Raw genomic sequence first — 17,946 nt, forward strand, 5'->3', positions numbered from 1 at the left:
ATAGTATCTCCCAAATTGTCATGTTCCCTTTCCCACCATTTTCAGAGCAGATGATTTTGCTTGATTTTATCTAAACGTGACAGTAAGGAAATGCTCATTTCTTACTCATTATCATTTACTTCAATTTTTCACCAGTAATATGCATGATCTTGAGCCAACCCCAGTAAAGGCGGTCTGCATACTGTTATTTGGTTATTTCTACTTCTTGCTACACCCTAAAATGGAATATTAGCTGCTGAGTGTCGGTGTATTCAATACTTGTTTCCTGTCCTTCGGGAAAGTTAAGGGAGTAGTACCTTTTACTTCAAAAAGTCCTTTCTGTTGAGTTCCAGGGAGGGAAGCTTCATTTGTTGCAACTGTGTGTGTAATGAAGCACAGTTTCATTAGAAATGTGCCCTTTATCTATCACCTTTATTTTATATTTTGAAGGAACGAATCTATCAGTGTAATGAATCAGGCTCTTTAATAGTAAAAGATCATGGTAGAATAAAAGTGCTGACAATACAATAAAACTTATTAGAAAAATAGAGACTCTTGTTTGTTAACCAGAACTTATTAGGGTCTTAATTATAAAGAAATTACAATCTGAAGGTCCCTAATGAAGTTAAAGAACTTAGATTTTAATAAGTGTGCTTGAAAAAAGTTGCATTTTCACCACATTGGATTTACTCAGAAAACAAAAAAGAACAAGGATGTGATCAGTAACAATATTTTGGTACCAGTTGTTTCTATAACGGTATCATTTATGTGACATATAGTTACTATGTAGTCTGTTAGGTTTGTTTTTTTCGTTTTTCTTTTTCTTTTTTTTTTCTTTGTTGTTTTTTCGATGCAGGTTAGAACTTGTGGCTTTTAGGACGCCTTGCATGAAGAACACAAAGGTTCTTGTACCTGAAATCTTGAATCTCAATGTCCTGAACTTCAGGTTTAGGCTGCTTTCCATTTCGAACAAAATCTGGGTAAAGATACGGTGCTTGTGCAGAATCTTTTCACTGAGAAATCTCTTTTACTATCAAGCTGAACATTTGGGGATTTGAAGCAAGTAGGGTCAGAAGGCAAGCAGATCCAAAGCTCGTTTATTCATCACTGAAAAGACACCAGGGAGTGTCTTTTTGCCCTGTCCCTTTTAAAGAAGATGCCATTATAGCAAAGCATGAGGTTGAGAGAGCAAAAGGAAGCGAGAGAACTGGTGCACTGTACATTTTTAGCAGCATGGGTTAGGATGGTCCCTTCAGCCTTGGGTGCAAATGTCATGAGTGAATATTGTTTGGAAACAAATTACAGCTGTTCATATCTTATTCGTCTGCTAAGGGTGAATATGTATCATGTAACATTTTCTTAAATCTGTTATGAAAATGGTAATGATCAATCACTCAACCTCTCCTAGAGGCCAGGTGTTGAGAAGCAGCCTTTATTTTCACTTCTGTGCACATATGTATGTTTGTATAGCTATATATGATCATATCTACATAGACAAAGATCTAAATTTATACCAGTGTGAATTACCAGATATGTCTTCCATGGACTTTTGGGTGATTAAGTCAGGTTGGTTTAACTATCCTGAATCTGTGCATTTACAGTCTACAGACTTCTGAATAAGGAAAAAAAGTAGTTTAGTTAATTTAAGAAATCTTTGGGTTTTGCTGAAACTAAGTGTTCTGTTCATAATACAGGGTTTGCAACTTCTCCATCTCATTGTTCCCAGCCTTTTTGTAACCTGGCTTCACACTCGATAAAATTGACAGTAATTCATTTTTCTCTGGGAAATTGGTAAATGCTTCCTTCCAAATCAGAAGCTTTAAAGGTGTATTTTTAAGCTGGTTTGAGAAGTTAACTGTTTAGCACAATGCATTGCCTGCCTGCACTGCAGAAAAAAGGACCTTGTCAGCAGTCCTTGAAGGTGGAAAGAAGATAAAGTGTCTTATATGATGCTTGGGAAATGGCCTTTGGAGTGTGTGATGGTTTGACAGTGAAGGAGCTGTGAGAGCTTGTGGTTGTCTGGTTGCCTTTTGAAGAAAAAAAAAAAAAAAAAAAAAAAGCTGTGTATCCTGAGTTATTTTGGAATACACCAGGAGTTAAGAAGAAATGTGTGCTGATGCTCCAGGGACTGATGCCTGACTGAATGTTTTGAAGATGGGAAGAGTAGACAGTTGAGATTTGAGTGGTGTGATTGTCAGCAAAGCTGTGTACAACTGAAGTTGTGTTCAGATTAGGGAATTACTCTGGCGAGGTAATGCACAGGGAATGACCACAGTCACTAAGGACTATCCACCTGGAATCATGCCAGAGTCTCTAAGGGAGAGCATCCCAGGATGATAGTGTAATACAACACTGAATTGAAAGGTCCTGTGATGAGTACAGAGACCTAAAAGAATTGACTTGCTGGCAAAGCTTGCATAAGAATTGGTAATAAAATACAAAGCTTCTGCTCCTAGCCCTGATCAGATACAGCATCACCCCTTCCATCTTTGGTATAAGGCAACAAATGAACCATAAACTCCTACCAGGACACCCCTTATGTATGAAGAGAGAAGAATTTGGTATTCAAGAACACTGCTAGTGGTTAATCCTTCCATTTACTTTGGGCAGGTGTGTTGAAAGTGTTCAGAAATGTAGCACTGTCTAGGTAAGTCCCAGTACAGATATGTTAGGAGGTGGGGTGCTGGCAGGGCTGTCAACATGTGTGCTAATGTACCTTATCAGCTGGTGCTGTGACACAGCATATGCTTAGGGTCAGTGCTGCTGTGACATGAATGTATTACACATCATAGGAGATACCTGTGTGTGGAGTGGGAAGGCCAGAATTTATGAGGGGAGTGCAGCTTTTTATTTAAGCTACAAACCAGAAACAAATGGTAAATTTATAGACGGATAAAGAGGAGGATGGAAGTAAGTGGATAATGCTCTTGGGCTCCTGGTGTGACTCTTGGGGATGGTGCTGTGCAGGGCCAGGAGTTGGACTTGGTGATCCTTGTGGGTTCTTTTCAACTCAGCCTGTTCTGGGATTCTGTGGATAAGTGCTACTACATAAAGCTTTTAAGAATGCTGCTATTTTCATGTCTAGGTCAATATTCATTGTCCTACATTAATGATCCTAATGATCCTACATCCTGATCCTAGAAGTGAGTTAGTTCATTTTTGCTGTTGATTGTGTTGTAACATTATCTAATCACCATTAACAAATGTGATAACGGGTCAGTAATTTTTTGTTGCATATCTGGTTCAAGTTGCTTAGCTATTGTGGGAAAAATTAAACTCTCAGTAAGGACAATTTAAGCAATTATGGCCCTATTTTCATTAAATTTTAGAACTCACACTGTGTGCAAGGTTTCCAGCTGTAGCAGGAATCCTGTATACCCTCTACACCCTCTACTGTGTGGCAGAGATGAGGTTTGATATACACTAAATTTATTTGGTTTTTATTTTAGATATGACAGTGATGGTTGGTGTCCACCTTTGCCAGTTCAAACCTACCTGCATCAGGGCATGGAGGATGAGCTTGAAGAAGATGATGATCGTGTCCCCACACCTCCTGTCCGGGGAGTAGCTTCATCTCCTGCCATCTCCTTTGGGCAACAGTCGACTGCAACCCTCACGCCTTCCCCACGAGAGGAGATGCAGCCAATGCTTCAAGCTCACCTGGATGAGTTAACAAGGGCTTACCAGTTTGATATAGCAAAGCAGACATGGTAAATGTTTGAAGGGGTCACCTGTGATCAGGGAAATGAAATAATAATAATAATAATAATAATAATAGCAACAATATATTTCTTTATGACATAAATACTGTGTTCAACAGCGTTTCAATTATGTTTCCAAAGTAAAATGGAAGAAATAGCAAAACTCTATCTACATTGTGAAGGCCTTAGACATTAGTATGTGCTTTTTAAAATCATAATACTTGGTGATATGTTAAATCTGGTCTAAGAACATGTTAAAACAATATTCCTCTGAAATTTTACATGTGTTCAGCTAAGTAGTTAATACCCACCTCCTGATAGCTTTTATACAGTTGAGAGTACTCTCTTTTCAGGCTAGCAAAAGATGGAAATTTTTTAGGATTTTCAAAAATAATAGGATTCTAAATTCCTGATTAAAAATAGTGGTAGTCTCTTGAAATAGCAACGTGGCAGCTTTTACACCATGTCACATGAGAATGAAGCATTTGCATCTCTGTACTTTGAAATATCATGACAATTTTTGATTCATGGGAAAGACCCAGGAACAACAGAAAGTTATTAGTATTTACAGAATGGATCTAGTGTTTTAGAGTGCTTTATGCCTATTTAAAGGAAGAGCAAGCAAATACCACGGTAACATTTCCCCTGCAAAACAAACAGAAACAATCTCTTCAGGGACTGAAAAAGAACTTGTCAAGTGCACCAGGCTGAGGATGTGGTGAAGGTCAGTTGCTTCCTGGATGTTCCCTGAGCAGCAGTTGTCCTTTCACAGCTCTCCTACTCAGACAAAGCCCGCGACTCTCGGCGGAGCAGAGCAGAGCTAGTTACTGAATGGCACTCTGCCAGCAGAGGAGCAGCCTTTCTTCTCTGGTAAATAAAGCCACAGAGTTCTTCAGCTTGAGCTCCCATAAATACATCAGGCAGGTAGGCAAGCGGTGCCAAACCAAAGCCAGCTGTTTTCCCTGGACACCGTGGAAGCCTCGGGGCTTGTCTGCAATCTGCACTCAATCAACAGGGTACCTCGGTCCCGCTGCAGCGCCGCGCTGCCAAGCACCGACCCCAGCCTGCCTGTGGGACAGACCCAAATCCCAGGCAGCAGCTAGACCTGGCCTATTGAAGGTACTGGCTTCTGAGCCAGCACACAGATGCACACCCTGCCAGCACAGGCAGTCGCTGCTGCATTTTGCAGCTGTTACCCTTCCTACGCCCTCCAAACCTCCAAACCAGTCCAGGCACAGATAATGGAGCAGGACACTGCACCAAAGCCTCGTGCAGCTGGCAGGAAAGGTCTTGCTCCCTTTTTGGAGAGATGAAAATTGATTGGGAAGTTTCATAATGTGCTTAGGATTATTTTTAATTATTATAGATTTTAATGTTGCTCTTGTGTAAAGTCACAGTAATTGAGCCTGAAACGTTAAAAAAAATAGCAAGGACATAACCTTTTTTCATAACTTTTGGGTATTGGGCTAAATGCCGAGGGTTGCAAATAGAAGTGATTTTTATGACATGGAATTTTTTAATATTTTTATGTTGTTTGGCTGGACACGTATCATGCTAGTCAAAATCAGTAGAAAGTCCCTCCCTTGTTTTTACTGGAAAGGAAGATGTCTTAGTTTTCTTTTCACAAAGTTAACCTGTCTAGTGTAGAGACAGGGGAAAACTAAACAGCAAAATGAGACCTGTCAGATAGGTTACTGTGGGATTAGCAACAGAGAAATACAGAGATCAGCCAACTAGGAATTTAAGAAAGAGCCCATTAGAGATTACTGGAAAAGTACATAATCATTATGGCCTTGATCCAGGAAATCACTTAAGTGTATGCTTAACTATGAGTACATGAGAAATTGATTTCAATTGTTCTATCACAAGCTTAATATTAAACATATACTTAAGCATTTTGCTTGATTGGGAGCTAATCACACTGTTTATTGAGGGTTAGTTAGCTGGTAGTGCCCTTTAGTGCCCCAGTGTTTTGAACGCTGCGTAGAACACTAAAAACCTGGTGTCCAGGCAGAAAAGTATTCAATAACTGTTAATCAGAAGGAGGTTGTATGTCAGAAAGGAAGCACTTGTTCTGGAAATTAGATTCAGAATAAGCAGTAAGTTAAAGCTAACACTGAGGTGGAGAAAGTTACCAGTGGTATGTAACATTTACCATGACATTCTCATATCTGATAGATTTATATTATGAAAATAAAAAAAAAGAAAGGCTCATTGAATTAAGAGAATTCATTCATGTAGGCAATAACACAGCACAGGTTTTCACTGAAAATGTATTAGAGCTGGGAGCCAAACAGGTGACAATTGTAATTCTTTCAGTTTTACTTATGTCCAAGCAAAAGACCGGCAGAATCCTGGGTTCCATCCAGAGTGCTGCCGATTCAAATCAGGTCATGGCACCTCATGTACAGCCACCCAAGGATTCCCACGTGCCTGTGTTAGCAATTTCAAGCATGGTACATGCTCTTGTGCCAAGGCCAGTCATGCCTGGCTCCCGTGGCACAGCTTGCTGTGTACCTGTTGTGCTGTGGGGAATGCTGCTTTGAAAGCTGATGGTGCTCTTTTCTCTCGGAGACCAGGAACATCAAACTTCAAATGCCATGCTTGCCTTTGGCCATTTAGCTATCCTGTGGGTGCTTTTTTGTCTTCTTTTTCCCTTTTTTTTTTTTTTTTTTTTTTTTGAATGTGATTGCTGCATGCAGTAATTTCACACATGCATGCCCTAATACTGCTGCAATTAAATCAATTAAACTTCTTGGAATAAAGCAAAATGAAAAGGCCTCACTGATTACGCGTTCATTGGACTTGAAAATTTCTTCTGTCCTACTGGCCATTTCCTCTTCTTTAGGGTGACTTTTGCTTCAGGCACTGCATCTGTTTAAGCGGAAGGAGTGAGATTTAACTTTGGTTCAATGTGTGATTTGCAAGGGGGAATATTGGGTGAGACACTTACGTGCTAGGCTGGGATTCAGAATTGTGCTTTTCCGTGGGTTTCCTACCTGATTTATGTAGCTTCTGTGCCCATTGTTCTTCATCTAGGAGAAGATAATCCTGACCTTCCCCATCCTAGAGGATTTTATCTTCATTATTTTTATTTAAGACTGGAAAGTGTTCAGGCACTCTGGTGTTAGAAGCTGCGGTGAATAACTGAACTGACTTTTCTTAAGTTTGACCTAACCAAGCACATTTTGCAAATCAAAACTTCAGGACTTGTTGAAAGGCTTGTGTTTTATTGACCATGGGCTGCAAAGCCTCATCCATTCTGATAACTTTTCCTGTTTGTTTGTGTAGGCACATCCAAAGCAATACACAACCTCCTCAGGCTCCAGTTCCTCCCCTAGGATACGTATCTGGAAACCTTATTTCAGATTTGGAAACAGATGTTCCAGATGATGATGATGATGAGGATGATATGGAAGAAGAAACTGTAGAAATCAGTAGGCCACTAAGAGGTCTAGAGCATACTCCAGGCTCCAGTATGGACAATCTAGACAGCTCTGTGACAGGTAACCAAACACAGTGACACCAACTTGTTCCTACCAGTAAAATACATCACCATTTGGACACTTTCTAAGTGAAAATTTATTCCACTCGATTTCTGTAACATTTAAAATGTGTTAATACTAAACACTAAAGTTAAAGAAGGATTTGGAAATACTTTGCTTTGCTGCAAAATGATAAGGGAATTCATGAATTTTAAAAAGCTTTAAAGACTTGAAAGAAAATCCAGTTACATCCTAGCTTTCATGAAAGGTTCATTCTACTAGAAAAGCAAGGCAGTTACATAAAAAGGAGGGGGAAGACCTCAGCTTAGCAATATATATTTCATAAATCAGGAGCAGCATAAAAATGCTATCTTAAAGTACTTTTAGATATTTTGCTGGGTAAATGCTTTCCCAGATGAACAAATGGAAGTTAAAAGACTTCAGAGTAAGTGTCGTTAGATCAGCACAGTGTTTATTTCTAGAGTAAATACAACATCTATGTAGGAAAAGATGTATTTTGAACCTACTTTGTATTGATGAATTTAGTAATTGTTCCCTTTTAGAAAATCTGTTTAATAATTCTGACCCTCCTTCCCTCACTTCTTCTTGTCCTTTGCGTGCCTTGGAAAGCTACAGCATAATGAAAGGGGACCTAGAAAGGCCTGCTATAAACTAATGCACAGGATCTGAATGAATTAAATTGCTGGTGGTGAAATGTAGGCAGTGAAAGATACTGTTTTTTAAAAACACAGATTTTATATGGAAGTAATGTGCTTTTGGTAAGCATCAGTGTCCTTCTTTTTAGGTTGAACCTGGGCCTCTGTATAATGTACTATGTCCATAATGTGCAGGTGTGCTGGAGACCCAAATATCCCCAATGTCACAGTGGCAGTGGGTGCTGCTTCAGGTTTTGATCTCAGAGGATGAACACTGATTGTTGGTTGTACCTTAAGGGAGACTTGATCAGAACAACTTCCTACTATGGCACCACTGAATTCCATCTTTGTCCAGACCTCTGAAATTCCAAGGCTTTTGCACCCACACTGAAAGGTTGCTATTCTGAAAACACTGTGAGAATATGACAGTGGTGGAGCATCAATACCTATAATTTTCTTCCTTTTCCTTTGCTGAATGAAATAGTGTGTATCTTAATCCCACTTTCCAGGTTTTCCTTCACCCTAGAGCCTGACTGCTTGCCAATCATTAAAATTTAAGAATTGCATCTCTGCTGCTGCCATTTGAAATCCAGATGCAACTGAAGGCCATAGAGTTAAAGTTTAAATCCCTGAATTGAGAAGGTTGACTTATTAGTGCATGAGTATGTTAACTCACTTTGCTTGAATTTCTAGTGTAATCTCCTTCAGGCTATAATTCTGCATATTTTTGCATATCTCACTAATGGCTCAGCAGCCTTTCTGTTAGCAATTCACTACAAGTTTTGCACTGGTAAAACAGCAATAAATAAATAAATATTTAAAAACCAGCCTGGTATAAATTTTTCATTTGGTATATATTAATATGCCAATGCTTACGTATCAGTAAATCAGAAAATTAATGTTTCCACATTTGCATCTTCACCTAATAGTTTGGACCGCCCTCCCTAGAACAAATAAGGAATAGTTGTATTCCTGCTCCAACTAGAAACTTTAGTGCTTATTACAATTCATACTTTTACGAATAACTTTCAAGCTTCTTATAATATTTATAAATCTTGTTTCATTTTTGGAGTGTTAAATATCTAATTACTGGAGTGTTAAAAGCTTCCCGATATTTTGGAAGAAATTGGTCAGAACTTGATAATATAGGCCGGGAGTGTACTTAAGTTGATCTAAATATACTCCCACTCATCACCACCACTAACTTCATGTGGCCTCATCAAGCTGAAAATTAAGGTTTTTCATTTGCTTTTTCTTTTGCTTGTTTAATTACTAGCTCTGGTTCCCCACGTGACAAGGTGTGTGCTGGCACTGCAGGAAGGGAATGTGCAGCTGGAAAGGAAGCAAAATTATAGACGGCCCCTATAGCATATAGCCAACATTTAGACTGACTTAATTAAGGAACAGCAGCCTTACAGAAGTGCACCCAGAGTGTTAGTCTAAAGGGTCTGTAAGATGGCAAAATCTCCAAATAACAAAACTATTCTGTTTTCCTCAGTTGCTGTATGGGTAAAACCTTGATTTTAGGAGATCTTGTTTTGGGCTTTTTTTTTTCTAAGGGTGGAAAGAAATTGCCAATTATACTTGGGCAATTTTTTTTTTTCAAAAGAGAATTTTAATTTTTGTTTATCTGTTTCTGTTAACTCTTCTAGGCTGTGCTTGTTGGTTTTAAGGGATGTATAGCAAATTGCTTCAGTTGTTCCCAAGCTGTTTCTCATTCTTCAATTTGATTGCTTTTAAAGTACTGTAGAACAACTAAATTGTTCTTTCTTGTGCTGAGAATATATAAGCTGCTTCTTTTCACAGAGCCTTTGGTGACTTCAACCAGCATTTTGCTAGGAATTTATAGATCACGTTTTCACTTCTCTAAACCTATTTGAAAATGGAGGCAAATGAGAACAGCTGACCCAGATGAAGCAATATTTCTGTTCATTCTGAAGTGCCCTGGGAGTTCAGTGTTTGTGAGAAATCTAAATTGACATCCCTTGGTCCAGACTTCCTCCAAACAGAGTTGCTGTGGAGGGAGCAGGGCGAGGTTCCTTACCCTGTAGTGTTAGCATGCCTCAGCAATGCCTCAAAGATACCCACTCTTGGACTGAAATGGGGCTTTGTTCTTTATGGCTGAGCTGAGAACAAGGATTTCCTGCAGTGCCAAATGTGGGATTCTCTGAGGGGAAGCACTGGCACTGCGTGAGCCAAAGCACAAACTGCTGAATCCCTCTGACACCACAGTGCTGCTCCTTTAAACTGTTTAAAAGTCAAGTTGTCTTCCAGGCCCTTGAGTTTTAGTCACAGCTAACTGAAGATTCAGACAAGGATTTAATCTGCACTATTAAGCTTTTCTCTTTGCAGGTGGCAGAGACGTAATGTTGATGTGTATAATAAAGTGAAACAAAAGGAGGAGCGCACAGGAACTGTATCTTAACATTCTCCAGATATCACAAAGAGAACTCAGAGAGGGAGGTTTGGATTTGAGAGCTTGTGGGTTGTAATATGAAATTAAATCCACTTGGCTTTCATTCCCAGTATGGTTTGTTAGGATACTGAGTCACTGAATCTGCTTTAAAAAAAGAATAGAAAGAAAGAACCAAAACACACTGGTAAAACTTTTGCTCACTTGACTTTTAATTCATAATTATTTAAGGTTATTTTTTGCTCTCAGAGACACATTGAAATATGTTTTTTCTTTCTCTTATGTTTAATGTTTGCTTTTATAATGAATTGCTGTGCAGAGTTGTGGCATGGATGGCCACAAAGAGTCTGTTAATGTTATTCTACTTTAACAGACTTAATTAACTGCATATGATGACTGTAGAAGAAATTAATTTGCTTCTCACTGAAATCAGTAAGAAAAAGCCTAGGGTTTTTCAGGTCAAAGTATTATGGTTTGGGGGTTTTCTTTGCCCTGTCCTTATCTCCTCCTCCTGCAGCACCAGTGCAGCTGGTAGTGAGAGCTGTGTATCTTCAGTCCTGGTGCATTTTGACTGAGGGATGAATTTGTCTCGTTAACTAACACGGAAATTAGAACAAGGCCTCTTCTACCTAACTGATACAAATGAATATAAACAGAGAGATATCCTTGCAATCAGTGCCACAGCAAATGGATTGCAATTTTTTTTTTTTCGATAGAATTATATAGATCTAAATTATAAAAATCTCTGTAGATTGTGTAGCTCAGCAAGGAAGAATATCCCTTATCTGACATGTTTTGGTCTTGATTAAAAGACTCACTGATCACTGTCTGTATGGAAAAAGTTGTTCATTCACTGTGTCTGAGCACAAATGGAATAATTCTTGAAAACTGCACAATATCATTTTCATGAGCCATTTTTTACCACGGCAGAGCTCAATATTTATATTGATTTGCTTAGGGATACCTATTGCAAAAGATTCTATTTTATAAGCAGTTAGACAGATTGCATTTAATAGGAAGAATGTGTTTCATGGATTAAATATGTGCTCAGAAAATAGGAAACTGCTACTTTTTGTATCTCATAAAAATGGTAATGCAACAATTAGCAGGGTCATATTATAAAGCACAGACTTTACTCTAGCTTAATGGATCTAGGGATATGCATTCATCAGCAACGATAGATTTAGCATAAAATGACATGTAAATGAATTGATGACTGATCATAAATTAATTTTAGTGCTGAAGAAGTAATAGAGACACAGCAAGATGCCACTTTATCATAGTATTTTACTGCTCAGCAACATTTGAGCAACTACTTAATGTTCTGTGTGCATTTCTTTTCTAACAGCTTGAATAAATTTGAGATTTTTTTGTGCCTTTCAGCAATATGGAAACCAAAAAAATCTAGAAAGATGGAATGCAAACAGAAATAAATTGAGCTAAGTGACATAAATTCATTTTTCATTAGATGTTTATGAAGGACATTAATTATCATTGGACCTGTGAAGGGCCAAATATCTACGTATGGTTTTTACCTCCTTTTTTTTAGTGTTTTCTGCCCAAAAATAAAATATTTAAAACTTAAGGGTTTATTCCAGGTGTATACATTTAAATATATTGATATTTATGGTGGAGGAAAGTAAAAAACAAAGTCTAGTTTTTGGAAATGGGATCATATTTATATTCTGCATTCAAACACTTCTGTTATTCTTTCTTATTTTGATGGTACAATGACTATTGCCCCTTCTATTCCATCACTTCCACCAAAATCAGTGGGCATTCTTACTGTGTAATCGTGACAGTGGTCAGACATACCCAAGAGAAGATAATATCTTTCTCCTGTACAAAGGCTAAAAGAATTCTGTAACTGGTTTCAACTGAAGTAGCATCAGTCCCCAAGGACATCACCCACACTTCACAAACCTAAGCAGTCTATCCCTGTTCCATTTAAAAACTGCAGAGGAGCAGGGGCTTTATATTAATATGTGTTGGATGGTCTTGTAAAGGAAAACACATGAGGTAAGCACATAGAGGTTGTTAGATGCAGGAAGGTATCTAATGGAATTCTCAGAAGTGTCAGGTTTGTTGTGAGCAGCATTTATTTCATAGGTGCATTAGACTTTTTTTATTATTATTTTTAAGTAAAGCAACAGTACACTTTACAAAGAAAAAGAGCATTTTTATTGCCAGCAAAATGCCACTAAAAGCAGTAGCATGCAGTTTGCTGGGAGCTGGCACCTCTGTTCCCCTCACCTTTCCCTGAGAGCAGAGAACCTTTCTGTTTGCATTAGCACCAAGAGATATTTTATGGAGCAAGGAAACAGAGTTCAACTTTTCACAGAGCTGATTTTGTTCTGCATAAAGCATTTACTGCTGCTGTCAGCAAGAGTAAAATTTACAGTTGCCAGAAAGCGTAAAAACTCAAATGTGCTCTTGGAAAAAACATAGTGAGCTGCATGTAAAGGAGACACTAAAAGCCTGTTTCATCCCATTTCAAAATGCACAGTTGATCTGAAAGGAACGTCAGCATCTCTTATTCTGCCTTTATTCAGAGAAAAACAAATGTGCATCTGATTTGGAAAGCAAGAGGCCAGTGGATGCCTTTAAACAAGCAGTCACCACGTGTGCTATGTTAACACAGCTGTGTGGTGGCCTGAGGTGCCCGGGCTGAGCTCCAGCACTCCCATGCCTTCTGGGCAATGTCTACACCTCTGCAGGTCAGAGCAAAATGGGATTTACTGCTGCAGGTTTTGGTGGGGAAAATAAATTGTTTATGCAGTGAAACTGAATAGCTCAGGAATCAGTAGAAATAATGTAGAGATTTTGCCTTTAGCTCCCTGGTCACACACAGCTGTGGGTGCTGAATATGTCTCAGGATATCTTGCTGACTTCAGCAGTTACAAAAAGTTTCTATATAAAAAGTTGCTGCCAGCAACCAGAAATAACATAGAATGGTTTGGACTAGAAGGGACTTTTAAAGATCATCTGGTTCCAACCCCCCTGCCATGGACAGGGACACTTTCTATTTGACCAGGTTGCTCAGAGCCCCATCCAGCCTGGCCTTGAACACTCCCAGGTTTGGGACATCCACAACTTCTCTGGGCAACCTGTTCCAGTGCCTCACCACCTTCACAGGAGAGAATGTCTTCCTTATACATAAGCTAAACCTTCTCTCAGTTTGAAAATATTTCTTCTTGTCCTGTCACTACAGGCCGTATCAGAAAGGCTCTTTCTGTCTTTGTTATAACCCTCCATTATATATTGAAATGCTGCAGGAAGATCTCCCCAGAACCCTCTCTTCTCCAGGATGAACAACCCCAGTTGTCCCGGCCTGTCTTCACAGAAGAGGGGTTCCAGCACTCTAATCATTGTTGTGGCTCCTCTCTGGACACACTTGGACTGGTCCATGTCTGCCTTGTGCCCCAGACTTCAGAACTGGATGCAGAACTCCAAGTGGAGTCATGACATCCCAGTAAAACTCATGTCCCTGCGAGAACAGAGCTATGCTTCCAACCTGACAGGTCCCTCCTAGAACAGCTGCTGGAGGAGAGGAAGAAGGAATGATCCATAGCCAGAGCACACTATTCCTAGACTTGCTAACACTTCCTGCCTGTGGGAATGTGGAGGAGTTGAAGAACAGAGATTTTTATAGTACTAGCCTAGAAAACTGGCAGTCTGATAATAAAAATATAGGTAGTTTTAGAAAAACTGGAGTGTCTGTGAGAGTGTAGAACAATAGCTGTATTCACACACTATGTGCTTTTGCAGATTTTCAGTATATTTCATACCTAAAATGAGGTTTATTTTTTTTACTGACTAACAGAGCAAATGAAAAACAACTACTACACATACCCTGAAAGTGTCCCACCCAAATTACCATGTGCACTGTATGTTATGTAACAGCTGTGGTTAGCAAATGGACAGAGCAATGTGAGCAAGTGGAAATTAAAAGTTCTTCTAAAACATCCATAGTCTCATGGACTATGATACTGAAAACAAAAATGCTCTGTATGGTTTTATATGTCTCTACACAGACAATAGAATATATGTCTATGAACAGAAAACCCTTGGGCCCTGAAATTAATGGCACACTTGTTAAATTTTAGCATCTAAGTATCATCCTTTGATATCTGTAGCTCTAGTTATATTTTTGTGTTTCAGCTTGTGCTCACATATTTTGTGGAATGTGTGTATAAGTGATGTTTGAAAAAGTCCTCAGTTATAGCATTTCATTTTCTTACATCTTCATGAAGTGTTTTATCTTAGGATCTCTTTTCATACATCATCAATAACTGTTGCTAAGTGTCTTTGCTCTCCATTTGCTATGATGTCCTATCACACTTTGATTGTTAGTTCAGAAACTATCCTCTCAGAGGAAATTCAGTTTTAGCTTTCCCTTGCTGTTATCTGGGCTCCCTTACATCTGTCTGCATCAGGTCGAGTCTGTTTGGAAAATAACAATTTTATGTGTGCTTTTGGCAAGCAGAATCAAACTCTGTCACTCTCTGTTGCACTTAACTCACTTTCTGCTGTCAGACCTCTATAGACCTCCTTGGTTTCTTTTCCTGTGTCTGAGGAGTGCACAGGTTTTTGTTATTATAGCCTGCCACTTCTCTGACATTAAAAGGTTTGGTCACTGCAGCATCACAAAATAATCTATTGTTCTTAGGCTTTGTAGTGCAGCGTGCTACTGAATTCCAGGATTCATTTATTGTACTCATGACCTATTTTTGCAGGACATTTTTAATATTTGACACCACCATTAGTTAATTAGCCTATCAATTAACCAATAAGCAGGTCATTATTGATTTCCTACTTAACAATTTTAAACACAGCAATGCTTTCTTGGGCATGGATTAGGAAAAGGCTACTGTACGGCTACACATTTTATGTACATTTACAGAAGTTCAGCTCTGCTGACTGAGTAAAAGTCAGGGCCATGATGCATCCCTCCTCTCCTGTCTCCATGTCTTTGAAAAGCAGTTCTGTGCACATTCACACAGGTTCACTGGGCTTTTTTTTTTCAGCATATAAATGCTGTTAAAAAGCACATTTCTAGTATTTCAGTGTGGGGGTGGTGCCTGTACTATCTCAGAACAGCACGCTGTGTCTACACAGCACCATGCAATGCCATGCAGCAGCTCAGGTCCCAGAGCAGTCTGGTTGCTCTGCACCTCACCTGGACTTGGTAGCTCATTAGCAGGGCTGCCCTGTTCCTGGAGAAAAGTACTTGCTGCTGGCTCTTCCTTATGCCTCCTGCTCCACTCCACAGTGTGGAATGACCCTGGGACATTTTAGAAGTACAGAACACCACCATCTCCATCTGAAACCCTGAAAGAAACAGAATTACAGTATTTGGGGAAAAAAAAAAATTGAATTGAGCGATAGGTTTTGAAATTGCCATGCTGGGTAACTGACGGATGCTTGATTCATGCATCAGAAAAAATAAAAAAAAAAAAAAAAAAGCAAATAAGATTAATCCTTCCTTCTCTATCACTCTTTATATTTTAGTTATGTCAAGATTTCTGTATTCCTTTCATGTGGTTCTTCTGATATCTGGTTTTCTGACTGCATTTTTATGATGTTGTTATCACTTTCCTCTCCTGCAGTGGTGGTAATACATAGTTAGAAGGTACCATGGGGCCAACACTGGTCTAGTGACTGACTCAGTATTAAATTTGAGCATATATTTGCTCTGCTCTTGAATCCTAATTATTTCAAACCTTTTAAAAAAAGTTATTTTAATCCACTGGAATGAACTACTTTGGATCAGCTGTTTTCAGGCCATTAAAACTGCTCATTTATTTTAAGGTTTTGATTGACAAAATTACATGGTTCCAGTCTTGTTCAGAATAGCTCTTGAAGCCCAGGTCTGACTTGAGCCGTATCTACTGAGACTTACACATGTGCAGTCCAAAATTAAGACTTGGTTTGGCAAATATCAAACTAGATACTGATTTGTAACAAGCCAAGTTAAACAAAAATAGTAAAAACAGTCACACTGAATTCAATCACAGGAAAAATCCATTAATTTTTAAAAAATTTTACTGTGGAGCCTTTGCATGTGTAGAGAACATGTATTATTTTGTTTACAGGACCATTATTTTGTTTCCTGGCTACATGGAGCAAACTAGGAATGAGACCCCACCTAGCTCTGATAGTACTCTGTTGTACTAAACTCTGTTGGATAAACTTTGGGGTTTGTGTTGTTAAAGGACACAATAACTGGGTCTTTAAGCTGTAGATGAATATTGCTGTTTCGTACCAAGCTCTGTCAAATGAATTTGGGGTTTCCTGTTAAGAAAGGACATATTAAGTGGGTCTTTAAGCTTTAGATGAACAAAGAATATCAATGTGCACCACTCACTAGCCCCCTACATTTGTTTTTAGGTTCAATGGTAAATGGATGGGGTTCTGCGTCTGATGAGGACCGTAACTTTTCTAGCCATAGATCTAGTGTAGGTAGCTCCTCAGATGACTCGATCTTTACCAGCGGCACTTTTGCACAAGCTCTGGTTGCAGCAGCAGATAAAGCTGGGTTTAGGCTGGATGGAACCAGCCTGACAAGAACAGGTTTGTAGACTCAAAGTTGCTGCTTTCTGCATGAAGGGTGTCTCTGCCTATCCTTCTCTCAGTGAACCTGCGTCTCACACTTGTCTAACACGCATGGAATAAGGTGGATGGAGATCCTCTTACTGGTGTATTTTAAATGAAACCTTGCATTATGTTTCAGTTTTAGTGATTTGAAGTAGTGAATAGCACAAGCTTTTAATCTGCACTTCGGTCTGCTGCTGTTCCCCTCAGTGCTGACTCTGCTGTAGATTTACTGACATATGCTCATTTAATATTTCGCTGAAGAGATTGCTAATTCTGCCTTGCAGCCTTTGATGATTTCATTTTCTGAATAGTCTCCTCACAATCATTCACATTTCCAGTGATGAATATCATCTTTAAACTATTATCTCCATCCCTGCTCTTCTGTTGCATTTCTTGCAAAAGTGTGTTTTTCTCCAAAGTTTTTCTAAGCATGGGGTGACTTGGTGTGCTTTTATTGTTAACAATACAAACTGTTTAAAGCTGTGTTAATAGCTGATTTAAAAAATAATTAATTCAATAAGTTCAATATTATTTTGATAACATTTAATTTTGGTTATGCCAACTGAATCTGCCAAGTAAAATGTAACAAAGGTAAAGTGGATATTGCATTTGAAAACAGCCAATCTTCTGAAATTAATTAAGGAAAACTAAATCTATTTTAGCTCTTATTTTTAAAGCTCCATATGTTTTATTTCTATTAAAAAAAAAAAAAAAAGAAAAATTATCTTTAAATATTCTGTTAAAAAAAGAATAAATTTACATTTTCTTAGTCTTGTCAAAATGGCAACAATAACTAATTATTTAAATCCACAAATCTATTAGCAAAGTATGAACTTGGGTCATTTTTTGTTATGCTTCCTCAGCTGATTCCTAGTGATAGGTCCCATAATACTCCTAACATTTAAATTTTTTAGACTACTAGTCTGGTATGAAGTCTCTCCTTCATGTGCACTTAGGAGAAATATCTCACGTGTTGGGGGCTGAGTACTGTAGGCTTTCTGCATGCAACAACTTCATGGCAAGCACTGCCTTTTAGGAACGTTAGGAATAAAGGAAAGAGTTGATGGCAAAGTCCTAAGATCCAGCTTTTTTCAAATCACTGGGACTTTTGCCAC

At 38.7% G+C, this 17,946-nt stretch overlaps 1 protein-coding gene across 4 annotated transcripts in view; it reads left to right on the forward strand.

Annotated features, from left to right (window-relative positions):
* The window catches only part of ROBO2 (roundabout guidance receptor 2), a 435,570-nt gene that overhangs the window by 398,565 nt on the left and 19,059 nt on the right, over nt 1-17,946 (forward strand). For all 4 annotated transcript variants that reach the window (XM_069024393.1, XM_069024409.1, XM_069024402.1 and 1 more), the window contains 3 exons: nt 3,429-3,689; nt 6,972-7,186; nt 16,625-16,807. In XM_069024393.1, coding sequence (XP_068880494.1) covers nt 3,429-3,689; nt 6,972-7,186; nt 16,625-16,807 — 659 coding nt within the window. The remainder of the gene's footprint in view (nt 1-3,428; nt 3,690-6,971; nt 7,187-16,624; nt 16,808-17,946) is intronic.

This window comes from Aphelocoma coerulescens, chromosome 1, assembly GCF_041296385.1.
Source record: "Aphelocoma coerulescens isolate FSJ_1873_10779 chromosome 1, UR_Acoe_1.0, whole genome shotgun sequence".
NCBI lineage: Eukaryota > Metazoa > Chordata > Aves > Passeriformes > Corvidae > Aphelocoma > Aphelocoma coerulescens.